At 35.7% G+C, this 15,890-nt stretch overlaps 1 protein-coding gene across 1 annotated transcript in view; it reads left to right on the top strand.

Moving 5' to 3' along the window:
* FOCAD (focadhesin) overlaps positions 1–15,890 on the top strand; it is a 384,441-nt gene that overhangs the window by 235,219 nt on the left and 133,332 nt on the right. The window contains 2 exon segments of the mRNA XM_007498068.3: positions 803–886; positions 7,262–7,394. Coding sequence (XP_007498130.2) covers positions 803–886; positions 7,262–7,394 — 217 coding nt within the window.

Genomic DNA, 15,890 nt, shown 5'->3' with positions numbered 1-15,890 from the left:
AGATATGTTTTTGATCTGGAGAGTTAAAAACAGTATTTGTGATTGTAGAAAGTAGGGAATATGTCATTTTTGATTCAGTTCTTTGTTATGAGAGAATGTGGGTTGATTCTTTTATTTTTATCTTATTTATATTTTTATTAGAATTAATTTATTTAGTCAATTTAGAACATTATTCCTTGGTTACAATAATCACATTATTTCCCTCCCTCCTCTCTACCCACCCTTCCCACAGCCAATGCCTAATTTCATTGTGAATCCATCTGGACCTGTGGATTTTTTCTTAGGGAGTTCTTTGATGGCTTGTTCAATTTCTTTTTCTCATATGGGGTTGTTTAGGTAATTTATTTCTTCCTCTGTTATTCTAGGCAGTTTATATTTTTGTAAGTATTCATCCATATCACCTAGATTGCCATATTTTTTGCCATATAGTTGGGCATAATAGTTTTTAATGATTGCCTTAATTTCCTCTTCATTAGAGGTGAGGTCTCTCTTTTCATCTTGGATACTGTCAATTTGGTTTTCTTCTTTCCTTTTTTTAATTAGACCGACCAGTACTTTGTCTATTTTATTTGTTTTTTTAAAGTAAGTCTTATTTATTAAATTTTTGACTTTCAATTTCATTAACTTCTCCTTTGATTTTTAAGATCTCTAATTTAGTCTTCATCTGAGGAGTGTTAATTTGTTCACTTTCTAGTTTTTTAATTTGCATGCCCAATGGGTTGATTCTTTTAAATTATACATTCTCCTCTATAAAATATCTATTAGTCTTTCTTGATTTATACATTTTTCCTCTCTTTTCTAGGATCCTACTGTGGCAACTGCTGCGTACAAATCCTTGTCAGCATTTGGTTCCGAAGAGCACACCATTCTTCATCTCCCTGAAGAGGTAGATGTTTCTGCTTTTTCACTCATGCTTCTTTTGTTGCTGAGTTTTGGACTTGTATTTATATTCTACTTGGAGATTATCCTTCTGATATATTTATAACCATGTTTGTTATCCATCATAATGATGATAATAATAATCAACTTGAATTTCCATTACACCTTTAATTTACAAAAACTCTGTTCCTTATTATGGTATTAGAGGGTTGGTATGATTCCTATTTTACACATGTTAGGAAAGAGTCTCAGAGAAGTGAGGACCTTTAACCCAAGTCTCTTGCGTAGGATGTGGTTGAGATGGGAATGGAACTCAGGATTTTTTTCTAAATGGTCCAGTGATCATTCCATTATAGCATCCATTAAACATGGAATCCAGTAAACATTTATTAACCTTACTATTTTTATTAACCACCTACCAGATGATGTGCCAGGTGCTCTGATTAGTGCTGAGGATACAGTGAATAAAAATGGAAGACAATCCTTGTCCTCAAGGAACTAACAATCTAAAGAGGGAGACCGTACACAGAAGGAATAGGAAATTGGGGGTGTTAGTGAAGGGACTATGGGGGTATCTGTCATGGAGTCACAATGTTGAATTTCAGCAAAGCTGCAAATGCAAAATGGAGTTAACTGAGAATTCAGTATCCGTCCTCTATAAAAGAAGGCATTCAATGGAGTTTGTTATTTGACCTTCCGGCCCTTAGAGAAGATGAGACAAGGCTGAGGCAGGTTGAGCCATCCCAAGCCTTGAGTTAGCACTAGGGTGATGAGTTTAGATATGATCACCTTGTCCTAGGAAGTCCTCCTTATTCTGTGGAAGTGAAACCAGGTAGGGTAGCAGCCATGATGCCGAGTGAAATATGCAGGCACGTATTCATTTAATCTGTGGGGGGAAAAGGATAGAGTGCGTTCTCCAGCAGTATTGCCATAATGCAAAGAACACTGACTTCGGGCTCTGAGAGCTTGTAGTCAAATCCCACCTTTTGTATCCTTATTATTGCATCCTGTAGCAGCATACCCTGAACCACCAAACCTTCAAAGGACATCTCATGATCCCTGTAGTGAAAGTGAACATCCAATGCCAACCGTCCTCTGGTGGAGTTTACCCCAGCATCTTTGGACCTCTCCCCTCTCTTTGGCTCATGTTCTATTTGTAGGTTAACTGAGTGCCAAAATGACTGTATCTAGTCAGCCTCAGCTCTATTTCACGTTTGACTCTGATCCTCTTTTTGTCATTCCTGTCACTTCCACATCACAGGGAACCCCTCACTTCCTACTTTCTGTCTCCCCCTTCATTGTGAGCCATCATTGTTTCATTTCTCTCGATTGGAGCAATTCCCCCTTTTGCCTTATATATCATGTCTAAGACTTCCCATACCAAAGCAACCTCCTTGGCTACCTTGGCCTCATGTGTATTATCTCTGTCTATTTTTATTTGAAGTTCTTGTGGACAGAAGGTTAGCTTGCTTTCTACTTCTAATCCCTGAGTTTTATCATTGTGGTTGGCACATAGTAAATATTCACTCATTCATTCTTTTATTCATAATTCCTTAATCCCTTGGACCTTGGATGAATGATGTCACCTCTTTGATCTTCATTTTTCTCATTTCTTAAAAATAAAGGAGGAGAATTGGATTAGATAACCTCTAATTTCTCTGAGTTAATATAAGGTATAAATATATGATCCTGTGATTTTTTTTAAACTAAAAAGGAATACATAGGACATTTTGTAAAAGTAGATTCATCTAGAATATTGCTGTGTATCTGAATTCCTGTTCCTGTTATTGAATTCCTGCCTCTGTCACTGGCTAGCTGTTTGACTTGGCTTCTGTTAACTCTTCTTTTGAAAGGATAGACTTGAATTAGGTCAGAGGTTCCTAACCTTTGGGCAGGGGTGTGTGTTAACTTAAATAAAACCAAAACATTTTTATAATTATGCTCGAAATAATTGGCTTTTGTTATAACACGATGTATTCTATTTTATGCATTTGAAAGCATTATTTGGAACAAGAATCTGGAGGCTTCAGGTTCCTGACAAGAGAAGTCTGTGACCCAAAAAGGTTAAGACCCAATGGACTAGTTCATTTCTTAAGTACTTAAGTTCTACTTATGCATGTCTGCGTGTGGGAGGGAGGACTGAAGGTATGGAGTGGGTTATTAGTTGATTAGAGACCACTTTGAGGAGTTCATACAGAATTAAGGATTGAAAATTAACCTTAATTTTTTTTATGAAGTTGATGTTTCATTTATACTCACATATGACTTTCTTATGTCTTCAGATGTTACTTTTCATTTCAAATTATTATTTCAAAGAATGATAATTCAATTCAGTTGTTTGTTAATTGTACTAGTATATATAGGTACATGTGATTTCAGAGGTTCAAGAACATGGAAGAGAAATGTGTGCAAGGAGCTTCATATATTCTGTATCTGTCTTCAGGAAATTCTAATGTTTAGCTTTTGTGTTTGAACTTAACCATCCTTCTCAGAAATCAGACTTTTTGGTACATTAGTGTAGCTTTTAATAACAAAATTCCCACCAAGTTTAGTCAATATGTTGTGAACTACTCGCTTCATAGATGCCAGCCATAATGACAAACCTCCCAAGGTTCTAGTCTCAGTCCAGCCCTTTATGAAGAAGAGCTCACACCACTAGTCAGTAGCAGTTTTTATTTTTGTTTCCAGAATTACATTTGGGGAAGCTGCCTTCTAGTTGTCCCTGTGATAAGTAAGCAATGGAGGATTTTGCTATGTTGCCAAAGTTTTCTTTTTCCCCTGGAGGGCAATTGGCTCATTTCTCAAAGCCTGAGATCACTGGCATATCTCTCTCCTGTGAAAGTACTTCCAACTCCTCCTTCTCGCCTTCTGAAACAGAACCAAAATAAATGTGTTGAATGATCTCCCTCTGATTGTTTGGCAGAAGTCTAGGAGACTCTCACATACACTACTTCCTCCCTTTAGCTACCTGAAGAAGCTTTAATGTGTACAGAGCTCTGTTAAAACATACCAGTGAAACTCCTGTGGGAGGTTGTTCAGCCACAGTAGAACTAGTCCCCTCCCTGACCTGTTTTCGAAGAGGGGAGGACCAGAAGAAGAGCAGGTTACTCTGAAAGGGGGAGGAGGGTGGATGGAGTAAGAGCAGTGCTTCAGAGATGAGGAAGCCGAGATTGAAGTAGTGCCAGTGATAAAGCCCTCTAAGCAGAGAGAAGAAGCCAAATGAAGATGCTTTCAAATGCTCAGGAATCTAAACCCCACATTTGTTGTGTTGTCATCTTTTTTTTTATCTGTAATGATGGATTATTAGAGAGCTCAGCGCCGAGGTTTCATATTGGCTCATAGACATAGCAAATGGAAAATTGATAGTCTTTAAAATTTCCAGATTGAATCCTGGCATGAGCATTTGGGAACTTCTTAGGTTACCCATTGATTCTAATGTTAGGCGATGAACACAAGTAATTCCCTTTTGGTTCATGTTGCTCTTGCTATTCTTTTCAGCTTGGTTTTATTTTCGTTCTTTGTCGTCATTCCTGGTCTTTTGTAGCACCACCAGGACTAGAGGATTTCTTTTTCTAGTGAAAGCATTAGTGAAGGATAAACATTTAAGTAATAGATTAACTCTCCCCTCTCATCGGAGTCTTTCATTTAAACTTTTCCTTAGAAGGATCTTAAGATGCATTATTTCATGCCAGGTTTATAGGTCAGTGCTTGAAATGAGTGTCGTTTCATTCAAGAATCTGACTTTGCATCCAGGATTGCTGTAAATACAGAGTCTCCATTTGGTTTTGATTTAAACGAATGCCATTGCTTTTATTAGATATTCTTTTATTTTCTTTATGAATATCAAGATCTGTGGATAACAGATCTCTATGGTACTGGCATTTATGGATAGATGAATATGTTGGCATAGAGCTCATATCTAGAAACATGGAAGATAATTTTACATCTTAGAAATTGTAATTGCACGTTTTTCTCAAGAAAGCTACAAAAGTGTTTAATCGAAGTCAAATTTTAATTCCTATATAACTATATTATTCATTTATATCTCTGCTTTAATTTCACAAAAAGCTTAGCAGCACATTAACTGTTTAATTTGTTTATGTATATTATTTCCCTCCTCTGTATTTCAGTAGCTAATGGAATATAATTGCTGTAATTTTGTACCTATTACGGGCAGCTTCCCTTATAAATTTCCTCCTCCTTGTTGTGGTCACATTCATTTTGTTTGACCATAATGCAGTACACATACACTATAGGGCTCTCCAATAGAGAAGAATGAGCTTATGAAGAGCACAGGGCAACTACTGGTAGTAGAAAGAAAATTCTGTTTTCTAGGGTAGAAGGAAAGGAAATCCAAACCATAGCCATGAGTGAGTTAAAGCTACTCAATCCTTCACCTGAGAAGGAGCTCTTTCCCTTTGGCTATTAAAAATGAACAAAGACATACCTTTATCCTTAGAAATGGGTATGATGTGTCTCCTTGAAAGTTCTTTGATAATATATCCCATTGTGGAGAGGACCAAAATTCTCTACAGATTTGGGAAGGAAGGGAATCTGCATTTATTGGAGACCAAGCACTTACCAATCGTCATCCCATTTGATCCGCTCAGAAACCCTGTGATAGTACGATCATTTCATTTTACAGATCAGAGAATTAAGACTGAGAGTAGTTTAAAGGACTTGCCCGGGGGACTATGCAGCCAGCCATGTCTGAGGTGGGATCTGAGAGGTGGCCTTGGAGATTCCACATCCAGCATCCTGCCCACTGTCTCTGTGGGGACATTGCCCTAACGGGAAAACCTATCCTGTCCTCAGATTAATTTAGAAGCCCACAAATTCATATTCTCTAGCTTGGATGGTCCATAATTTATTTTGTTAAACATTTCCAAGTTGCTTTTTAATCTGGTTTGGTCCTGAGTTGGATGCCTCTTTTGCTTCCTATCTCATGAGGCCCGTTTGTCTGTTTCTTGGCCTGGCTCCCTGGACATTTGGGATAACCGAGAAAGACTCCCTGAGGCTTCTCAAGCTCACGGTGCCTAGAAAATCTGGTAGAGGCTGTGTGTGGGCCCTGCTGGCACCTGGAAATCTGGCTTATGAAAGCCATGTGTTGTCTCAGGAATCCGGGGATCGCCGGTGCACAGCAAAACGGGCAAATACCAGAATAACCTTTTACGGAGGCATCTGAACTTGCCTCTTCCACTGTGGCTGATTTTTCTGTGTTAGAATTTGATCTTTGGTTTGGAGTGGAACTAAATCTTGTCTAGGGACGTTTCCGGTTACATTTGTGCTGCTTTAAAGCAAATAAAGCAAACACTGGTTCTGGTTGATTGGCTTCTTTAGAATGGAGCTGATTCTACTTAAGAGAAGCATTTCCCCTGTTTTCCCCCTGACAAGAATCTCACTCAGAGCTGTTCCAAAACAGAACAATGCTTCAGGGACCCATGAAGAAGTCAGTCTGCAGGAATTGTTAATTATTTCTAAAAATAACGTGAGGAGACAGACTCATTTTAATGGCTGGGCACTAGTGCTTTATGGTTATGGTCACCACTTTTGTATGTTTTGATTTCCTTCACTAATGTTTAATTGGCTCCATGTGGGCATTAGATTGGTAAGTCATCGAGAGTATTAAAAAATGTAATTAATTGTTTAACAGTTGTACCTTGTAGAAGCAGCAATAGAATTCATCCTTAAAAAAATAGATAGAAACCAGTGTAACTGATCCAAAAGTAACCACAAATTCATGTAAATTAGCTCTAATGAGGTAGAGCTGTACAATTAAGGACCTGCTTATGCCTATTCACTAGAGCTACAAAACACTGAGCTCAACAGAAATGAAGTGAAGCATTTCAGCCTCTCCATTCTTTGCTTCCTTTTGCTTCAGTTATCTAAAATGGTGGCATAAAGGAAAATGGTAGAAAGCTGCATGTTAAAAGTAATATGTATGAATTTGAAGCAACTTTCTAGTTACAAATTAGACAAAAAAACCACTCAATATGTTGGAATGTTCTGGTGTTTGTTTGCATTTATGAACTTTTGGATTTAATCATGAATACTATGTGATAATCATTGCACGTGATGCTTTCTTCTACTGTTATTGTAGCATTTTCTTATTTAATCCCTGTTGGTTCTGTGTCTATTCTGTCTAAATAGGTGGATTTATTTCATCAAATAACTGATGAACTTGGACAAGACAGTTTGATTCTTCTTTCCTTTGAAATTTCTGGTTTGTGTATTTTTAAAAAATTTCCTCAAGTAGGAAAAAAATGAAAAAACAATTCTTAAATCTTCTCTCTTTCTTTCTTTCTAACACATACACGTGCGGTAAGACAGTTTTATGTGTGTAGTCATCCAGTTTATAATGGTTATGCTTTTATTTTTCTAGGTAAGGCCAGAAATTGATCTCCCAGAAGAGCTGGATGGAAATGAAGAAGAAGAGGAGAAGGAGCCAGACCTTTCTGTCCCTGGTTCTTCTTACATCAAACTACTTTCAGTCACCAGTCCTTCAGTCCTTTCAGGTAATTGCCATTTTTTCAGAGACGATATAATTTATTAGCCTGTGATATTGAATGTTAACCTCACTTTTTAAGTGTGTATACATTATATATCACACAGTTTCCAGTCAAAAATCCAAAGCCAATTCAATGCAAAAAGCACTTTAGAAGTGCTTACTATGTGCCGTGTCATTTAATAAAAAGTGAGAGAGAGAGACAGAAAGACAAAAGAGGAGATTCAAAGAATTATAAGTAGATTGGCTTCAATGAAACCAAGGAAGTGGTGAGGTGAGGAGGAGATGAGGAGAAACAGAGCATTTCAGGGATGAGAGACAAGCTTAATGTAAGGATGGAGGGTTGGGTGAGGAGCAATAAGAAAGGCCATCTAGAGGTGGGTAAAGAGGACAAGGATTGGAAAGGTGAGAAGGAATCAAGGTATGGAATGTTTTTAATTCCAAACAAAGCCCTGCCCTGGAGTTAACACGGAAATCACTTTGGCAGCTGAATGGAGGATATATTGAAGTGAGAGAATCTTAGTGCAGGGAGACTCCTTAGAAGGCTGTTGCAATATTTCAGAAGCTCTCTTTTGGTGGCAGTTGAGGAGATGCCCATTAATTGGGGGAAGGACTAACCCAGTTGTGGCATATGATCTTGGTGGAATCCTTCTGCACCCTACGAAATGACAAGCTGATTCATTTTCAGACCTATATGAAATTATGAAGAGTGAACTAGGTACAATAGCAGAAATATGAGTATGGCTTGAAGAAGTCCTTGTGTATGTCTACCTGCAAAGAAAGAGCTGATAAGTATAAATAAAGAGGACATCGTTTTATACTACATACAATATCTAATATGAGTGAAGGGAGAGAGCTACCTGAGAATTTTAATGTAACAAACTTATTGAAAGAAATAGTATAAGCAAAAGGGACAGAAAGCTCAATCTAGGGTGGACGCTGTGTGAGTAGACTAAAAATTTCATATATGAATGTTGTGAATTTAAAAACAACTAAATTTGTTGAGGACAGATATGTTGAGTGGGTATGAGGAGTTGGTGATAGCACTAATTAGGCTTTGGCTAGAGGTTGTTGTGGGGGAATTTGGAAAAAGGGGTTTATTTGATAACCTAAAAGGAATTCTTCATGTGTATAGGAAGCTGGAGAGAGACTGAGACTGAGTATTCAGAATTCTGATATATAGATTAGGAGTCATCTACATAGAAATGGTTAGAATAGATCAGCTAACAAGATTATTAAATGAGATAATAAAAGCTGGAATTCGTCTTAACTTGGGGTTTGTGAAGTTGATTGTTTTGTATTTCCCCATCAGAATGCTTCATGCATTTAAAAACATTCTGCACTAGGGCCCTTGGTATGGCAAAGGTTGAGAACCTGCTGTATAGACAGAAGAGATAAGAGGCTCCAGGACAGAGCCTTGGCGAACACTTAGGGTTAGTTGTTATACTTGGATGCCAAACCACAAAAGATGACTAAGGAGAGCTCCGACAGGTAGGAGGAGTACAGGGTTGTGACCCAAAACTTATCTGAGTAAAACTGATTGACAGTGTCAGAGCTCCTGAGAGGCCAAGAAAGATCATGCTTGAGAAAAGGCAGATTTGGCAGGGGCATGATTCTTGGCCCTGTGGAGGTTGGGCGCCATATTGTAGACCAGGAGGGAAGAGGAAGTAGAAGCATTTAGTACAATGAACTTTGTGAAGTTTAGCTGAGAAGAGGTGAAAATATATAGAATGAGAGCTGCTGGAGATGGTGTAGGATCAAATGAAGATTTTCTGAGGTGTCCAGAGGCATGTTTGTAGGCAGCAGACGAGTTGTCAGTATATAGAAACTAAAGAAGGGTAGCTGGGGTGATTGGTGAGAACGTAGGTGGTGATGGGATCAAGAATGTCATGGAGAAATGGAATTGCGCACATCGGCTATGGCGGCGGTGGGGAGAGATTGAGGGGAGCGTAAGAACATGAATCATGTAACCATAAAGACATATTCTCAATTAATTAATTAAAGAAAAAAACTGCATGGTGAAGCCTTGTAGAGCAGGGCCAACCTCTGCCTTTGAGAGCAGCCTGGAGGCAGATAGTGGAGGAAAATGTCAGTGATGTGTGATAAGGAAAGGAGGAGAATTCTTCATTTTTGTGGGCTAGTATATGGCAAGGTTTTTAACTGAAAGGATGGCAAAGGGTATATACCCTGAGAGGCTTGAAGAGCTGCTACAGAGAGTGTGATCCAATTAGGAAGAATAGACTCAGAATTGTCCTGGCGAATGTGACACAGTTTAAACCTACATTATTGACATATTCTCAGTTGTTTAATTAAATCTACACAGTAAATAAAATAATAAATTGGACCAGGGTTCATAGTGTTTTCTGATATCTGAAATGTAAATGCCTAAATATTTAACAATTGAGTCACGCTTGTATGAGCTGGCTCTGGCACACCTCTGTGTAGAATAATTGCCTTGCTACCGTGAGGCCCCAATGGAAATTCCTAACATAATACTTTACATAAAGCTTTCCTTCGAAAAAATTATCTTTATTTTTTACAGATAACATATCAATACAATTTTTAATACTTGTTTTCTGACATTTTACAATGCATGTTCTCTCTCCTTCCCATCCTTCTACCTTCCCCAAGGCGGCAGGCTTTACAATATAGGTTGTACATACATTATCAAGGGATACATAAATTGTGTTGTGTAAATAGACACATTGCTTACAGCAGGGAAAAATTCATGGGGGGAAAAATGAAGAATGGTATGCTTCCATCTGCATTCAGACTCTATCAGGTCTTTCTTTGGTGTTGGATAGATTTTTTTTGTCATGAGTCCCTTAGAGTTGTCCTGAATCCTTTCCTTGTTAAGTCATTCCCAGTTGACCATCATACTATATACTCCATTCTCCTGGTTCTGCTCTCTTTACTTTTTATCACTTCATGTATGTTGTTCCAGTTGTGTGTGTGTGTGTGTGTGTGTGTGTGTGTGAGAGAGAGAGAGAGAGAGAGAGAGAGAGAGAGAGAGAGAGAGAGAGAGAGAGAGAGATTATGAAGTTCATTTCGTATGGCACAATTGTTTTCCATTACAAACATACCACAACTCTGGCAAAAAATTGGGAAATGAGGGGATGTCCTCTGATTGTGGAATGGCTGAACAAATTGTGGTACATGTGGGTGATGGAATACTATTGTGCTCAAAGGAATAATGAACTGGAGGAATTCCATGGAGACTGGAACGACCTCCAGGAAGTGATGCAGAGTGAGAGGAGCAGAACCAGGAGAATGTTGTACACAGAGACTGATACATTGTGGCACAATTGAATGTAATGGACTTCTCTACTAGCAGCCATGCAATGTTCTAGGTCAATATTGAGGGACTCATGAGAAAGAACTGTGGGAGCAGAAATACAGAAGAAAAACAACTGCTTGATCACATGGATTGATGGGGATATGATTGGAGATGTAGACTCTAAATGATCACTCTAGTGAAAATATCAGTAATATGGAAATCGGTCTTGATCAATGACACATGTAAAACTCTGTGGAATTGCATGTCAACTGTGGGAGCGAGTAGGGTGAGGGGAGGGAAAGAACAGGAACTGTTAAAAGATTCTGAATTAATTAAATAAAATTTTCAAAGCAAACATACCACAACTTGTTCAGCCATTCCCTGGTTGATGAACATTGTATCACTTTCCAGTTCTTTCCACTACAAAAAGAGCTGCTAGAAATATTTTTGTACAAGGAGATCCTTTTCCTCTATCTTTTATCTCTTTAGGTTATAGACCTAGTTAGTGGTATTGCTAGGTCTAAACATATGCATAGTTTCATGGTCCTTTGAGCATGGCTCCAGATTGCGTACTTCACAGCTCCATCAACAATATATTAGTGTCCCTGTTTTTCCATAGCCTCTCCAACACTTATCATTTTCCTTTTTTGACATACTAGTCTTGCAGATGTTGAAGTGGTAGCTCAGAGTTGTTTTAATTTGCTTTTTTTCTAATTAATAGTAATTTGGAGCATTTTTTTCATATGACTAAAATAGGTTTAATTTCTTCATCTGAGAATTATCCGTTCCTATCCTTTGACTGTTTGTAAATTGGGAAATGCTTTTTATTCTTATAAATTTGGCTTGACTATATATTTGAGAATAAATCTTTTGTTAGAGACACTCTAGATTTTTCCAAATTTATTGCTTGCCTTCTTATTTGCATTTATTTTGTGTGTAAAACCTTTGCCCAAATATAGTCAAATTTAATGTAGTCAAAGTTCTCCATTTTATTTTATTTTTATGGTTGTTTGCACTAATGTATTTTATAGAATTGCTGACAATTTCCATTAAAATCATAAGAAACATAGTGTCAGCTATTTTATATCTAAAAAATGTTCTGTGTGTCTTGTTTGGACATAAATTCTTTTCTTATCTGTGAGCAAACTATTTTGTATTTTCTTAATTTGTTTATGGTATCATCCTTTAATTTTATATTATGTATCCATTTTACATTGGTATATGGCTTGAGGTGGTGGTCTATGCCTTGCTTTTGCCATATTGTTTTTTCCCAGCAGTTTTTTGTCAAATAGTGAGTTCTTCCAAAAGCTTTGATTTGGGGTTATAGAAAGTTTTCTACAGCTCTTTATTTTCTTCATATTTCTAATTTCTTGTGGGAAAGTAATATACCATTACATTCTTACACCACGATGTGCTTAGTTGTGCTTCATTAATTGGAAACATTTAAATAGTTTTTCCCTTTATAAAATTAAACTTCTATTAAACTATTTCTGCAAATTAATCATTCTTTCCTTTTCTTAACAGCCTTAGGATATAGAGGAATTATTGCATATAAAACAGGGATTTTAAAGCTCTTGTCTTACATTTCCTAAATTTCCCCCTAATAATATAATAATTCACAATCATGCCTACAAGTTATTAATATTGTATTTGTATCTATATATTTCTGCAAATATTGAACTTAATACACATATTAATTTCTTTAAATTAAAAAAAACTAATTTGTTTATTACTGTCAAGCTTTCAGGTATCTCCTTCTTTCCCTAGCCCACACTAGACAATGTCATTTGACTGAAAAAATTGTATATACAAAATGTCATTCATGTTTCTTTTTATCAATTTTTCTCTGGATATGGACATTCAAAGTTATTCTTCAATTATTATTTCTGTTCTGTATATAATGTTTTCTTGTTTCTACTTGTTTCATTCTTAATAATTTAATGTAGGTTTTAGATGTTTTAAAAAACGAACCTGATTATCATTTCTTACTATGCAGTAGTATTTGATCATAGTCATATGCCACACCTTGTACATCCATTCCCCAACTGATGGGCATCCCTTCATTTTTTGGTTCTTTGCTACCACATAAAGCTGCTCTAAATACTTAAAAACAGATTATTTTACTTTTTCCTTGATCATGTTGGGAAACAAGAAATAATTATCTTACTGGTGAGTAAAAGGTTATATATAGTTTTATACCTCTTTGTACATAATTCCATATTGTTCTAAACAATAATTGGATCAGTTCACAGTTTGGCGTATTAGTGTTCCCATTTTTCCACATCCCCATTTGTCACTGCCCTTTTATCATTAATGTCATTCTGATAAAGTGTAAGATGATATTTCAGAATTCTTTTGATTTGCTTTTCTCTTACTAATTATTTAGAGCAGTTTTAATGTGATTATATATAGTTTTGATTTCTTTATCCAAAAACTGGCTGTTTATATCTTTTAACCATTTATTAATTGGGGAATGATTCATATTCCTATAAATTTGATGAAGTTCTCTATCTATTTAAGATATTAGTTAATAGATTTAAGATATTAGATTGAGAAACTGTAAAACTTTCCCCTCAATTTTCTGCTTTCCTTCTAATCTTGGCCACATTATTTATATTTGTATAAAATTTTAAAAATTTAATTTAATGAAAATTATCCATTTTATAGCTCATAATTCTCTCTCTCTTGCTTATTCACAAAATCTTTTTCTTATCAATAAATCTGATAGCTAATATGTTTTATGTTCTTTTAGGTCATATATCCATTTTGATCCTGTCTCGGAAAATTATAAAAGACTCGCTTATATTTATTTTTTACTTAGACTACTTTGCAGTTTTCCCAACATTTTTTTTACTAAATAGTGAATTTTTATCCAAAAAATACAATCTTTACTTTTATGAAACATAAGGTTTCTATAATCTTTTACTACTGTTCATTGTATGTCTGTTCTTTTCCGCTAATCAACCTTTCTGTTACTTAGCCAGTTCTAGATAATTTTAAGAATTACTGATTTCTTATGTAGTTTAAAATCTGGTACTGCTAGACTCATTTCCTTTTTAGTGAATCCCTTTCATATTCTTGACTTTTTTCCCTTTCAAATGAATTTTGTTGTGATTCTTTTTCTAATTCAAAAAATAATTTTTTGGTAATTTGATGGGGATGGCTTATATAAATAGATAAGTTTAGGTAGGATTATCATTTTTACATTGGCTCTGCCCACCCATTAGCAAGTAATATTTCTCCAATTATTAAAATTAAACTTTATTTGTACCAAAATTATTTCAGGCTGTGTTCATGTTGGTCCTCTTTTTTTTTTTGGCAGGTATACACCCAGGTATTTTCTTCTGTCTGGTTATTTTATATAAGGCTAAATTTCAGAAATCCTTTAATATACATTTCTCTCATCATTTGAGAGTTGAAACAGTTTTTCCAACATACAAATAATTTGTAATTTTTTGATCAACAATTATCTATTTATATTCTTTACTTCTACACTAAGACATAGTGTCTTAAAAGATTTTGTATGCATTTATTTTTCACTAATATTTTTGATAAAGAATTTTTCCCCAATCTGGTTTACCTCCTTTTTCTCCCCAATTTATCATTTACTTTACAGAAATTTTTACTTCTATATGAATTAATCTTCTCATTTAAGTAATTTGTTACATAATTAAGAATATTCTTCCTCATTATAATTGTAATAATTATAATATTCAATCTTTTATTTCCTAATGCTCTTTTCTGTTTTTAAATAATTGATCAACTTGAATTGGCATGAGTGGGATGTGTGTGTGTGTGTGTGTGTGTGTATGTGTGTGTGTGTCTATTTTATGTCTTATGTATGTTTTTTCACCAGGATATTCATAATATATGACACATTTTCTTAATTTGTTATATCCTTTTGCCTTGCTAAAGCCAGCAATTATGATTCATTTATATAATGTTTTAAAAGAAAACAAATATTATGTCTCCCCCCAATCCCCCATGTTATTTTGAACAATGTTTTTTTGTTGAATCTCCCAGAATTTCTTAATAGGTCATCATCCCATGTTCCGGCAATAAAGTTTAATCTGTTTTGGGTATATGCTTATTTTTTTAATTTTATTTCTTCCTTTATTGTTACCTAAAGAATCTTTTTTTTTTTAGTTTTTAAACATTATTTTATTTGGTCATTTTCATACATTATTCATTGGAAACAGAGATAATTTTCTTTTCCTCCCCACCACCTCCTGCCACCCCTCCCCTAGCCAATGTGCGATTCCACTGGGTATCAGATGTGTCCTTGCTCCGAACCCATTTCCTTGTTGTTGATATTAGCATTAGGGTGCTCATTTAGAGTCTCTCCTTAGTCATACCATAACCACTGTAGTCAAGCAGTTGCCTTTTCTCGGTGTTTTTACTCCCACAGTTTGTCCTCTGCTTGTGGATAGTGTTTTTTTCATAGATTCCTGCAGATTGTTCAGGGACATTGCATTGTCCCTAATGGAGAAGTCCATTACCTTCGATTGTACCACAATGTATCAGTCTCTGTGTACAATGTTTTCCTGGTTCTGCTCCTTTCACTCTGCATCACTTCCTGGAGGTTGTTCCAGTCTCCAAGGAATTTCTCCACTTTATTATTCCTTTTAGCACAATAGTATTCCATCACCAACAGATACCACAATTTGTTCAGCCATTCCCCAATTGAAGGGCATGCCCTCATTTTACAGTTTTTTGCCACCTTACCTATAGAATGTTAAGACTTCTATCAGTGGTAATTATGAGAGCAGATATCATTGACTTCTGCTGCTTGTGATTGGGAAGCCCTCTCTCCATTTCCCATATTAGCTGTTGATTAATTTTATTTATATTTTTAAAAATACATCTTTTCATTCCTTTATATTTTTAAGTATCAATTTTGAAATTTTCTTATCCTCTTTGGACCTTATTTTAAAAGGGGAAGAAACAAGGTCTAAAGAGGATAAGAGATTTTCTGTTTATTGATGAAATAACATGTTAGGTGACAGAGTCAGATTGGAACCGTCTGTCCTCTGACTTTAAATCTAGTATTCATCCTACTGGATAGATCATCAGAAACCTTTTTTTGAGGAGGGAGAGGTACATATGTTTAAGTGATTTCATTTTTATAATTTATTAAACTTTTCCTTATATTCAACAAATCTTGTATTTTTAATATAAATCTTGTCATATCATAAATTTTATGTCCACTATTTTGCCAACATTTTGTTT

This window comes from Monodelphis domestica, chromosome 7 (genome assembly GCF_027887165.1).
Source record: "Monodelphis domestica isolate mMonDom1 chromosome 7, mMonDom1.pri, whole genome shotgun sequence".
In the NCBI taxonomy this organism is placed as follows: Eukaryota; Metazoa; Chordata; class Mammalia; order Didelphimorphia; family Didelphidae; genus Monodelphis; species Monodelphis domestica.
Note: the sequence above shows the minus strand (reverse complement) of the source record. Positions and strands in the feature narration are given on the sequence as shown.